General features: G+C 41.0%; 1 protein-coding gene across 1 annotated transcript in view; it reads left to right on the top strand.

Annotated features, from left to right (window-relative positions):
• TAF1B (TATA-box binding protein associated factor, RNA polymerase I subunit B) overlaps window positions 1-12,783 on the top strand; it is a 55,325-nt gene that overhangs the window by 11,862 nt on the left and 30,680 nt on the right. Inside the window, exon 8 of the mRNA XM_006266288.4 lies at window positions 3,254-3,353. Coding sequence (XP_006266350.2) covers window positions 3,254-3,353 — 100 coding nt within the window. The remainder of the gene's footprint in view (window positions 1-3,253; window positions 3,354-12,783) is intronic.

Raw genomic sequence — 12,783 nt, 5'->3', positions numbered from 1 at the left:
GTATGTCTTGAAATGACTAATTTACAGCTCAATCCATTCATTGAACAGAAGATTAGGATGTCACTTGATTACAGTATAAGTACCTTTATGGGGAGAGAATACCAAGTACATTAATGTTTTGCAGGTTAGCAGAGAAAAGTGTAACAAGAACCAAGGCTCAAAAGTGAAGCCAGAGAAGTTTTAAATAAAAATGCTAATGTTTTAATAATGAAAATGATGAACCACTTGAACAAATTACCAAGGGAAATGGTGGATTCTCAGTGTTCCTAGTTCTTCAGATCAAGCCAGAATATCTTTCTGAAAGATACTGTTCAACTGCATAGAAGTTATGCTTTAATTAAATACAAGTTATTGAGCACGATACAGGGGTAAATTGGTAAAACTTCCTAACCTGCGTACAGGTATTCAGGCGAGAGAATCCGATGGTGCTTCGTAGCCTGACGATGTCTAAATCTCTAACATTCATATAAAAACGTTGAAATATCTTGTTCAGGTTGCAGAAGTCAAGAAGCACTCAACTTAGGAAACTTCATATGGTATGATTGCACTTGCAAACCTACCTGGTTTTTCAATTACATGATCACTGCATGTTGTTTCCCCTTCCCCTCCCCTGCTCCTCCCCATATTTGTTGTTCAAGTTGCCTGCAGAAGAAAGCAGAATTTAAGTGCCATAAGTCTGGTATTTTTTTACTAAATTCTTGACATTGCAACCTAAATACATTTCTTTTCATTTTTGTATTCCATAAAATGGATACATTAATTCAGTGATGGATCAAATTGAGATGAAAACTGAGTAGAGAAAATGTTAAGTATCCTGCCTTACCACTTGAATTTTTATGGGAACATCATGAATATTTCAAAGTTGAATTATAGTCACGTGCTAAATGTGCCTGCAGCCTTTTCTCATTTTGGTGTTTCCTTGAAGTTGTAGTCAGCTGAATCCTACTCCTCCCTGGTGATTAGGCATGACAGCACGGCACCCAGCCATCTTTCAAAAGATTTACAGCACCAGAAACCAAGCTTGTTACTATTTGGCACATTCAATGCATAATCCTGCAATTAGCTCATCTTAAAGGGACATTTTGTTTAAAAATAACGTTCAGACTATTTGTACTTACCAGTATGTCCCAAATAGCACCCTAATTTTTTCTAGTGTTAGTAATATTCAGTTTGCTGTCCATATTTTGTATTCTTTTCAGCATACAAAAATACTGTTAACAGATTAAGTTTCAGCCTAGTAGATTTCACAGGGCTGTAAACCAGTGCATTATAATACAGTTCAAACTAGGTTAAACATAGCAGAGCTGGCAAGACCAAACTCGTTACTATTTTGTAGCTGTGCTGAATGGCTTTGATATACAGTTTTCTTATAGTATTCAGGAGGCATTGGGCTTAGCCATACTTGAACTGAACCTTTCAAGTAACAGCTAAATTTTACATGAGTACAAACTGTCTTCCCCCATTTGTCTTTGTCATATGGCAGCGTTTGAACATTTAGCATTTCCCGTTAAATTGGGAGCAGGTGAACTAAAATATATGTGCTTTAAAAAATTCCAAACCTGGGCTCTTTGGGAGTAAAGGATTATATCAGATACAACATTGGAATTTCTGTGGTACTCCTTAGAATAGAAAACAAAGGTCTTAATCTAACTGTTAGGAGTGCCAATTTTTAAAGGGTGCCCCAATATCAGGGTTACACATTTCTTCTTTCTTTCATTTGTTTTAATTGTAATGTAATTTGACCTAGTCAAAGCAAGTTTAGCATGAGATATTTTTTAAAATTATGTTTAAGTGGGTCTCTTGTCCCCTGGAAATATAATTAAGGCATATCATACACTTGTTTAAATCAGTTCTCCTGAGGAGCTGGGGGGAGTGATTGTCCATCCTGATTGGGAAAAAAAAACCATAAACTTCCTAATGGCATTAGCATATGTCACTATGACTATGTAAACATATTGTGGGTCCAGGTCCTCATTTGATCCCCTTTGATCCTTGGTTTTTCCATTTCTAATATCAACTGGAGGTGCAAGATGGTGGTAAATTGTGCACATTGGTGGCTCTTGCAAGATGGTGGCTCTTGCAGTGTGACCACTTGGCAAGTGCTAGACTGACTACTGTCAACGTCATGTAAACTGTTGAATAATGAACTTATGTGCCCAGCAACACCGTCTAGATTAGAACCCATGATCTAGATCACGGCTGTTAAACTGGCATCTTGTGGGCTGCATGCAACCCATAAGGGGTTAACACGCAGCCCCCACACTCCCACCTGGTCAGTTGCCTTTGTTGCTCTTGCTGTAGCAACAGCAGCCAAGGTCTCAGGACTCCCTCCCTGGCTTCTGCTGCATACTCCCACCCCAGGGAGTGGAGAAGTATGGCATAGTGCAGCCTGTGGTTCCACGGAGACCAGTATCCTAGAGAGCCTGTGTGTCATGGTGTCACAGGAGAGCACACAGGAAGCTGAAGTTGAGGCACCTTGGGGAGCCCATGGCCCCACTAATGCTTCTTGCTCTGCGTGGCCCTTGCCAGTGCGACCCATGGGATATGTGGGCCCCGGCTGCTTTGAAGTTGGACAGCCCTGATCTAGATACTAAACGATGCAAAAATGTTGTTACAGCTGCACAAAAACCTTTAAAAAATGTAAAATGCTGTTTGTTGTTTAGATGTTTTATAAATATATATAAAATATGTAATTGTCTAGAGGTTTGACATATGTATAAGCTGAGAGTGATTCTGAGCACGCTTATGAATTATTTGCTATGGAAATTTGGGGTGGGGGTTGTTTTTTTTTAAACTCTGCATAAAATCCTAACCGATCCACATGAAAACAATGTATTAAGCTTCTAATGGATTTGGAGAGCAAAACTGCACACTTCTGTGGACAGAACTTTGTAATACACAGAGTACTGTGTGTTTAATTGCTTAAGTCAATGTTAAAAATGTGGTCAGTCTATATATCTTACCCATTTCCAGAAATTGAGTAGTAGAAGAATGTGCCAGGAAAGCCAAACATAAACATACTGTAAATATTATACCCCGACTTTAGCTGTGGATCACATCTGAGCTTATGTTTTAATATGCTATCAGACATATTAAATATTTTAATATTAATGTAGCCTTTTGTAGACACAATCTCAGATGGAATTGCTTGAGTATTTCAGTTCGGAAGTGTTATGACTTTTGTATTTTTAAAAAGCCTACATTAAAAAATGTATACATGTTTTTAGACTAAATGTTGATTTGACTCTTGCAGGTTTGTTGCTGAAGGTCATATTCCTTACATAAATGCTTTTCAGTATTTTCCAGAGGAGATTAAATTGTATGGACTTGATCTCAGAATCTTTCGTGTGGAGGTAATTTTTATTTTTATTTAATTAGCTTCCTTATGTTTTGTTATCATTAGTAAAGGTACTGTCAAGTTGAGCTAAGCTACCTTTAGATTGTAAAATTAATGTTTTGCATTCCTAGTAGTCATTCAGGAGTAGTGGGCCCAATTTTTGGGATCACTTTCATATTTAAATTAATGTTGATTAAATTGTTAATATTTTGATGGGTACTGAACAGGTTTCTTACAGCTGCTTATTGATTATGTTACATTAGTTTATTTCCTGTGAAATGCTAAAGATACATAGTAGGATTAGGTTTTGCTTCCTACAAGGGCACCAAATGACATAAGTACTTACTCAAAATATCTTTTAAACATTTTTTTTGGAGGCAATATCAGTCAACTTTTATAGTATAAGTTCCTGAGAAGGCATCTTACTCTGTTCTGCTGTATTTGGAATTTATTAAGAAAGTTGTCTAGAAAACTTTTAGTAGTGGGCAATTCTGTCACTGAGTTTTGAGATTTGTAGGCATACCAGATGGTTTGACATCTCCAATCACTGGATGCCATAGTGAATAAGCCCTTTAATGATCATTTACGATGTCAGTGTTCAGACTGACTCTTGCAAGTGAATCATGAGATTACACCTGGTGGGAAGATTAAGCCATCTATAATACTGCTTTGCCAATGGATTCTGACTTTTTGAGGGCCTAGCAGAGGGCCATGAAAATGGTTAGGGGGCTGGGACATTTCTTATGAGAAGAGGCTGAGGTAGCTGGTTTTTTTTAGTCTGGAGAAAAGAAAGCTAGGAGGGGATTTAGTAGCAGACTTCAACCACCTGAAGAGTGGTTACAAAGAGAATGGTAGATTGTTCTCAGTGTTGGCAGGTGACAGAACAGGTAGTAATGATCTCAGTTTGCTGCAAGGGAAGTTTAGGTTAGATAAAAAAGCTTTCGCACTAGGAAGGTAGTAAAGAGCTGGAACAGGTTACCCAGAGAAGTTGTGGAAACTCCATACTTGGAGGTTTTGAAGACCTGGCTAGACAAATCCTTGGGTGGGATGATATAGTTGGGGATGGTCCTGCTTTGAGCAAGGGCTCGATGAACTCCTAAGGTTCCTTCCAACCCTAATTTTCAATGATTCTGTATCTTCAGAGGCCATTATTAAAAGCTTCAAAAAGTAATGTATGTCCAATGCCATGGATGGAACTGGAGATGATGTTTTCAACCCAGGCACCAATTGTCCCATCACCCGGCCTGGCCAGGGCCCCATTCCACCCCCGCCTCTGACTGCCCTACACCCTCTCTCACCACAGGGACTTTGATCTGCTCCCTCCACAGCCCTTCTCCCACAGACTTACCTGCTGGGTAGTGCACACACACGCTCAGCCCCCAAATATTTTTTTCTGCCTATGTTCACAACCGATCAGATTCGGCTGAGCGCTCTTCCCATGAGATGTCAGGGTGGTTGAAGTCGCCCGTGACAGCCATGCACCGAGAGCATGCAGCCTCTGCCAGTTCCCTAGAGAATTCATAGGCTCTTCCTCCTAGAAAGGCAGTCCAGCCACAGAGCCTTCCCAGCCCCCCTGTGTGCCGGGGGGGGTGGCAGCATGTGCCCGGGCTGGTACCTGAGCCAGGCAGGACCAAGGGACCTGTCGTGGGCTGGACAGAGACTACTCGCAGACTGTATTTTGTCCACCTTGGTCTAGACAGCAATCTCTTCAGTGAGCTGAAACTCAGCAAAGAATCCTATAAAAAAAAAAAGCGGAAACTTGGTCATAAAGTACTAGGGAAGAGTATAAGAGCATTGCATAGGCGTATAGGGAGAAAAGTATAAAGGCCAAGGCATGATTTGAGATGCAACTGTCAAGGGCTATAAAAGGTAATAAAAGGGATTCTATAAGTAAGCCGAAAGTAAAAGGAAGACCAGAAAAACCATAGATTCCTTATAGAACACAGAAGGCAATCTAGTTTATGGATGATGCAGAGAAGGTGAACTTTTTAATATTCCAGTCTTCACAGATGGGCAGCTACCAGATGACAAGTGCAGTTGGCAGCAAATGAAGGAAAGGAGACAAACATCTTAGAAATAGAAGAACAGGTTAGGGATTATGTAGAGAAGTTAGATGCTTTCAGGTCGGCAGGTTCAGATTAGATCTACCCTAAGGAACCGAAGGAATTGGCTGAGGTAATTTTGGAGCCGTACACTCCTTGAGAACTTGTGGAGGCTGGCTGCGGTGTTGGCTGCCTGGAAAAGGGCAAATATAGTCCCCAATGTTAAGAAAGGGAAGAAAGAAGATCTGGGGTGAAGGAGGATCAGCCTGACCTCGATATCTAGAAAGAACGTGGAGCAAGTCCTCAAGGAATTTGTTGTAATGCATCTAGAGGAGATCAAGGTAATCAGGAAGAGCCAGCAAGTCACCAAGAGTAAGTCATGCCCAGCCAACCTGATTTCCTTCTATGATAAAGTGGCAGACTCTGTGGGTGGGGGTAGAGGCGTGGATATGATATACCTTGACTGTAGCAATCAGGGCTCATGGTAGAGGTGATTTTTTTTTTTTTTTTTTGCACTAATCTTGTTGGTCGAATAAAATTTCTTTAATTGCAAGTGTTTGGGTGCAAAAACCCATCATCAGGCATTGGAGAAAAGATTGTAAAAGTTCTCCTGGGTAGAAATGAAAGTTCATATTTCATAGGATTTCACAGAGGAAATTTTTTTGCAAAAATCTTGTTGGTCTAATAAAAGAGATCACCTCTACCATGAGCCCTGATTGTTTTTTCCTGTAGACCAATACGGCTACAACCTGGGTACTTAACTGTAGCAAGGCTTTTGACACTGTTTCCCACAACACTTTTATTAACAAGATAAGGAAATTCAGGCTAGATAGAAGTTCTGTAAGGTGGATACGTAACTGGTTGGATCGTTGTGCTTAACGTGTATTACTCAGTGTCTAGTTGAGAGGAGGTATCAGGTGAGGTTCCCCATGGGTTTGTTCTGGGTCTGGTATTGTTCAACATCTTCATTAATGATTTGGATTATGGGATTGAGTGTACGCTTAGCAGATTTACAGATTACACCAAGTTGGGTTGAGTTACAGACACTGGAAGGCTGGGCTAGGATCCAGAATGACCTACATGGGTTGGTAAGAGGGCCTACAATCAATCAGAGGAGATTAAACAAGGACAAGTGCAAAGCCCTGCACTTGGGGTGACATAATTGCATGTACAAATAGTCTGGTGAATAGCTGGTTAGGTTGCAGAACTTCAGAAAAAGCCCTGCATCAGTACAGTAGACCGTAAGCTGAATATGAGCCAACAGTGTGCACTTATTGCCAAAAAAGGGGCCAACAGTATCCTGAAGTGTCACTTGCAAATCAAGAGAAATCATTATTCCACTCTGGTCAGCACTGATGAGGCTTTGCCCGGAGTACTGTGTCCAGTTTTGGATCCCACACTTCAAGAAGGATGTGGACAGATTGGAAGGAGTCCAGCACAGACTAACAACATTAATCAGAATCCTTGAAGGCAAGACCTGAGAGCAAATGCTGAAAGAGCAAGGGTTATTTAGTTTGGAGAAGAGAAGATTGAGGAGGGATTTGATAACAGTCTTCAAATACCTGAAGGGCAATTAAAGAGAGGATGGAGATGGACTTTCCTCTGTGGCTGTAGTAGTGGATAGGACTAGAACCAGTGGCCTCAAGATGCATCAGGGGAAATTTAGGCTGGAGATTAGGAGGAATTTTCTTACACTGACTGTGGTGAAACATTGTAATAGGCTACCTAGAAAAAGTGTAAAATCTCCATCTCTGGAAATTTTCAAGAGCAGGTTGGACAGACCTGCTGGGCTGATTTATTTAGGCATTATCCTGCCTTGAGCAGGGGCCTGGACAAGATGACCTTGTGAGGTTCCTTCCAGCCCTGCTTTCCTATGACCCTGTAATATCGTGCTCACTTGTCTACAGTTCCCTGGATCATCCCTTTTACTCATTTTAAAAATTGAAATTGTATTAACAGTCCTCCAGTGCTCTGGAATTTCCCCCATTTTCAAAGACCAGTTTAAAAAGCAAAGAACCAAACAAACTAAAAGTAATGGTTCAGAATGCTCCTCAGTTAATTCCTTTTAAGGTTCTTGTGTGTAAATTGTATGAAGGTAAGGCAGATGTGAGGCAACCTCTCCTTTTTACAGAAGGTAAACTCTTTCCTCATGATACAGGATGGCTACATGCTTGTTCATTCCAAGTATCTTTTGAATAGTTTGGCTTTTTTGCATCCTCTAAGATTTTCCCTTAAGTGGGCCTAGGCAAAGCCTTGGTGAAGGGGTGGGGGAAAGGGGACAAAGTCTGGATAGACTGTTAATTAGTCTGGATAGACTTTGCTTAAGAATTTATTTTCCCTGAACATCTACTCTGCTGCTGCGAGAGACGGGCCATTTAAGGGATCAAGGGTTAATCTTAAAATTTACCTTCACTTGGCATCTCTGATTTTTTGCGAGGAAAGGGTGGCACTTTCTATATTCTGTATGTTCATATAAAGTTAGTCATCTGTTAAATATAACTGAGCTGCAAAACATGACTGTGCGGGCCGGGAGCGATCCGGGCCCTTTTTCAAGCCGCGCAGGCTGTGGCCAGCAGCCCGGGCACGCTGGGTCGGAGAAAACAGGCGGCACGCTAGAATTAGACATGGACGCTTAATGGTTAATTTAAGATTATTTTACTTACACCGAAGATGGTCACGGTGCAGGCAGGAAAACTTGCTTGAGTTGCAGTTACAGATAGAAGAGAAGAGGGGCGGACTAGAGTTCCTTCCCATGAACACTCTTCTAGCCCATCCGGTTGGAGGCTCTAAACCGTGAGCCCGTCGCGCCAACCGAAGAAAGTACTCGAAGTAGAGAGCTCTGAATAGACTCACACAAAGTTTGCTAGGCTCCATGGATCCTTTTTGCGCGCAGGGAAGAGGGATACGTCGAGGATTGCGCTTGGCGACGGGGAGAGGCTAGAGGCTGATCAGGCCCCTGTTGCCTGTTTGAAATACGCTGGGTCCGATAGGCTCCGCAGCGCTTAGAGATCTTCACACAGTGTGAAGTCTCCTCCTCCTCGTGTTCGTGGAGTCCTCCAACTTGGGCGGAAACCACTCAAGCTTTTTATACAGCTAGCAAGCCAATCACTAGCCGCCACATGTGAATAATTTAGAACTAGCCAATGGTGGGGCACAAATTTGAATACGAATGGCGGGAACTTCTTGCAACGTGCATTTCTGTGCTGCAACAAAGAAATGCACCCTGCAAAGAAAGCTACTGGTGGCGGGAATTCTTTTGCACCGGGGTTCTCCTCTGCAGCAGAAAACTCCACCATGCAAAGAAGCTGCAATTTAGCGGGAAAATAATTTAGCAGTGCCGAAGCACTCACAAAACAAAAATCACACCCTTGGGTTGTGACAATGACCAAGTTTTCTTTAGGCTGGAATATTTAGAGGTCTGACCCTATATTTTGTCTCTCTGATTCTCATACTTTTAATCCAAGGTACAGTTAAAAGATGGCTGTGATAATTATGGCCTGTTAATATTTTCTACCTTATGGCCACCTAAAATCTTGATTGCTCAATACAAATGATCAAGTTAAACAGATGTATGCCATGAAAATGCAGCAGAATTAGTACATCATTGTTCGACTATACTAAAAGTCATTTTGTTTTGTAAATCTAACCCGTCAAGTTTTACTTACATTTAAAGAAGAAAAGCAGTAGTTTTTTTAACTTGTGAATGTTGGGGGCAAAAGAACAGTCAGTTAGCCTGAAGAGGAATATAAAATGAGAGAATTTCCCATGCATTAAAGAAAAAGTATTACACAACAGTTTTGATAATTGCCTATGGTACATAAAAGAAATTAAGGTTGAACTGTAAGCCTAAACTTCAGGGTTAAGTGCTCGGTTAGAAATTCCTTGGCATCAAATACTTGTGACTTTCTAATAATCTGTGCCAGCTCATTATAAAACTTGTTAGATGACTCTGTCAAATAACATCCTTTTAGGATTAGTTCTGTGATTCCTAATTAATCCAAACAAAAGTAATATCAGTACAGGTTTCCCTTGCTTTATGCAGTACATGCGTTCCCAGAAAACTGCGCATAACTAAAATTCGCATAAAGGGAACCTGGTTATAAGGTAACAAATAGGGATACATTTCCACAGTGGTGAGGGAGGGAGTGGGACTGGGGCTAGGGAAGGGGCGGAGGAAGGAGCATGGAACAGCCCAGCAGCTGCAGGCAGGTGGTGGCGGCTGCTTCTGGGGCTGCAGCAGGGAGAAAAGTGGAAAGAACTGTCTGGGTGTGGGGCCTCATCCTGCACGCAGATCCAGGGACATGCGCCCCCGAGGAAGAGCCAGGCATAGACCCCCATCCCTCAGCCTTCCTGAGGTGCACATAGCAGCAACAGCTGTGCCCCGCTGCCCCATGCCCCGCACCCACTGACAGTTCCCTCCGTTTTGCTCCCTGCTGCAGCCCCAGGAGTGGCCGCCACAACGTGCCTGCAGCTGCTGGGCTGCGCCGCGCCCTTTCCCCCACCCCTTCCTCGCATATAATGTATTTACCTTGCATATAACAAATTTGGGGTGTAAAAAGGGTCATTGCTTAAGAGCGAATTTGCATATATAGATCCCGCACAAAGCAAGAGAAACCTGTAGAAGACATTCCTTCAAAAATAGTTCAGTGCATTTATGAAACTGAATATATTCCATGGAATATTGTATCAATAGGACTGAAAATGAAAAATGCACGCTTAATGTATCTGAGCCTATCTAGATTAGTTGACTTTTCTTTCTAGAGTCTTTAATATGGTAATATTGTTTGTTATAATTAGGCATCTATTACAAACTAGTGAGATTAAATTATTTAATTGCAAAGCATTTGAGATTGCTATTTTATTATTTTTCTGCCACTTATTTAGAGTATTTATTTTTTAGCTAACCCTACCTAGGTTGGTCTGCATTTAAGATAAATGGATTACTTTTTACTAACAAGAAGAAATAATCATTGATGTTTCCATTAAGAAAAAAGTAAACTTGTTTTCATTTTTACCTTCATAAACCATGAATTGAGGCTTATTGGATGATTTAATAATACTGAATTACTTGAAATGCTACAAATAGAAACATATTAGTAGTCCTGCTGAAACAACTGGAATATCTTGCATTAATCAGTGTCCTAAGGTTTGTTGGATCAAGCCCTTAATGCCTTCTGTTAAATAGAACACCAAGGTATCCTTCCAGGTCAGGTTTGAGGAATGAATGCAGCATTATAGCAGGGTTAAGAAATTATTTCAGCTGGAGGGCCATTTAATGAGTTTTGGTCAGATGTTGAGGGTCGCACACGTAAAAACTTTCAGAAGATAGCATTTTAACAAATTATAGTTCAAAAAAACAAATTGTATACAGGCAGTCTTTGACTAATGACTGTTCAAGGGATGGGGCTCCCTGTCACAATTCTTATGTGCCCAGAAAGACCAACCGGTTATCCAATAACTTGCTGGTAGAGAATATCAGCGGCTCATCTTAGGCAGCGTGAGGAAGTATGGGATATGCCCCCAGAAGCCATGCTGACCCACAGAGGTGAGTGCTGCATTGATAGGGAGACAGTAATGTGTGTGCCTTTGCAGTTTGGCCACACCTGCAGTAGCTGCTGGCCAGACCATGGACCTAATCATCTGATTTTATTCTGAAACGAAAACATACCCTTAAATTAGATGAAGGTGACATGAAGATACTGACCACTCAGAGTCTCAAAGTCTTATGGCACTTATTCTCACAGTTTGGATCTTGCTTTTTGGACTGAAGTCAATGCTGTCTATCTCAAGCAGTTTCACTTAAGAAACAGTTACGTTTCACTAGTGAGCTAAGTGATTTATGTGATTAGTGTATAAGGTACTTTTGGGTGTTTCCAAATCAGAGGTTCTATATAATTCTATTAGCTTTTCTGCTTTTAAATTTGAAAAAAAGAGGTCATAGTTTAGATCAGCTATGAAAGTTAATAAACTTGACAGTATTCTAAGTGTTCTTGTTTCTTTAGTTGTAGGTGTGTTAATTTTTAATTATAGTACTTTTCTGGGAGAGGCTAATGAAATGAATCACTTAGATTTCGAACTGTACTTATTTTCTTTTCCTGCCTATTAAAGAAAAATAACCCTTTACTTCTGCTTTTCTGTATCCTGCATCAGTTCACTTGCTTTATATTAAAAATATTAATGTGATTGCAATAATATAGTAGTTAAGTGATTTCCTGTGGTCCTTTTTCTGAGGTTGCTGGATTTTGAAATATATCTCCATGAAATGGAATGTGCTAATTTACTAAGCCGGTTTTTAGTCTCTTAGAGATTTTTTATAGCCTTCCAGAAGTCTCCCATTTTTCAGTTTTGGCTTGTAAACCTGTTAAGAATAAATACAATGACAATTTTCATAAATCACTAATATAAACATAAGAGGACATATTTGCAGACATTATTTTTTACAGTAAAATAGTAATTTAAATAAACAGGAAAAGGATGCTGTAAATCCCATTTCTTCCACAAGCTGTGTGAGTAGCAGGCTAAAACTTAAATGTCTGTCCTTTCTTCTCTTGCTCCTTCTGTTTTTTTTTCTCTTGTAGATAAAATGTTTAAACCTTTCAACAAAACTTACAGCCCAGGTTCTTTTCTATCTGCAAGATGTCCAAGTGCCTTTTACACATCACAGGATGCATCTGCATGTGCAATTAATGTGAAGAAATAAACTCTGGCACATATTGCGCTGGAGTTTACGTGTGTGCCTGGGACTGCAGCACACTGAGCCTGGTCGGAGCAGCCCCGGCTGGCAGGGGAGCCAGGGGGTCAGCCTGCCAGCCCGAGGTTGCTCTGACCCAGTTCAGCGTGCTGCGGAAGGGCTGGCTGGGACACAAGGGTGCTTTAGTGCAGGGCTAGTCAACAGGTGGCCCCTGCACTGAAGCACCTTCATGCCCCAGCCAGCTCCGTCAGCATTGCTGCGCAGTAAATAACATTGCTGCAGGGTGGTACTTGTAGTTAAAGCTACAGCAGTGTTTATTAGTCTACTGTAACCTAATGGGGCTGTGTGTGTAGATGTGGAGACTTTACTGTGAAACTAATTAGGCAGCTCCGCAGTAAACATCTTATGTAGACATGCCCAGAATCACCATAGAGTATACATGCAGTAACCATAAACTGCTGAGACATCTAGATTATACCTAAAATGTTTTGCAATCCCGTTTGTCCTTGGAAGAGCATGAATCCTGAGTAAAGTTCTGATTCCTTAACTGGAGAAAACCCCTCTTAAGTGACTGTGATACTGAAACCATGCAATAGTTATCCCTACCTTTTGTCCAATAGTTTAGTGGTAAATCTTGTCAGGAAAGTGAGAAACCAAATGTTTTTACCTTGAAAGGATTTGAACCCACATCTCCCATTCTCAGAGAAGTCTCC

Source organism: Alligator mississippiensis, chromosome 1 (assembly GCF_030867095.1).
Source record: "Alligator mississippiensis isolate rAllMis1 chromosome 1, rAllMis1, whole genome shotgun sequence".
NCBI lineage: Eukaryota > Metazoa > Chordata > Crocodylia > Alligatoridae > Alligator > Alligator mississippiensis.
The sequence above is the reverse complement of the archived record's forward strand: the minus strand, read 5'-3'. Positions and strand labels throughout refer to the sequence as shown.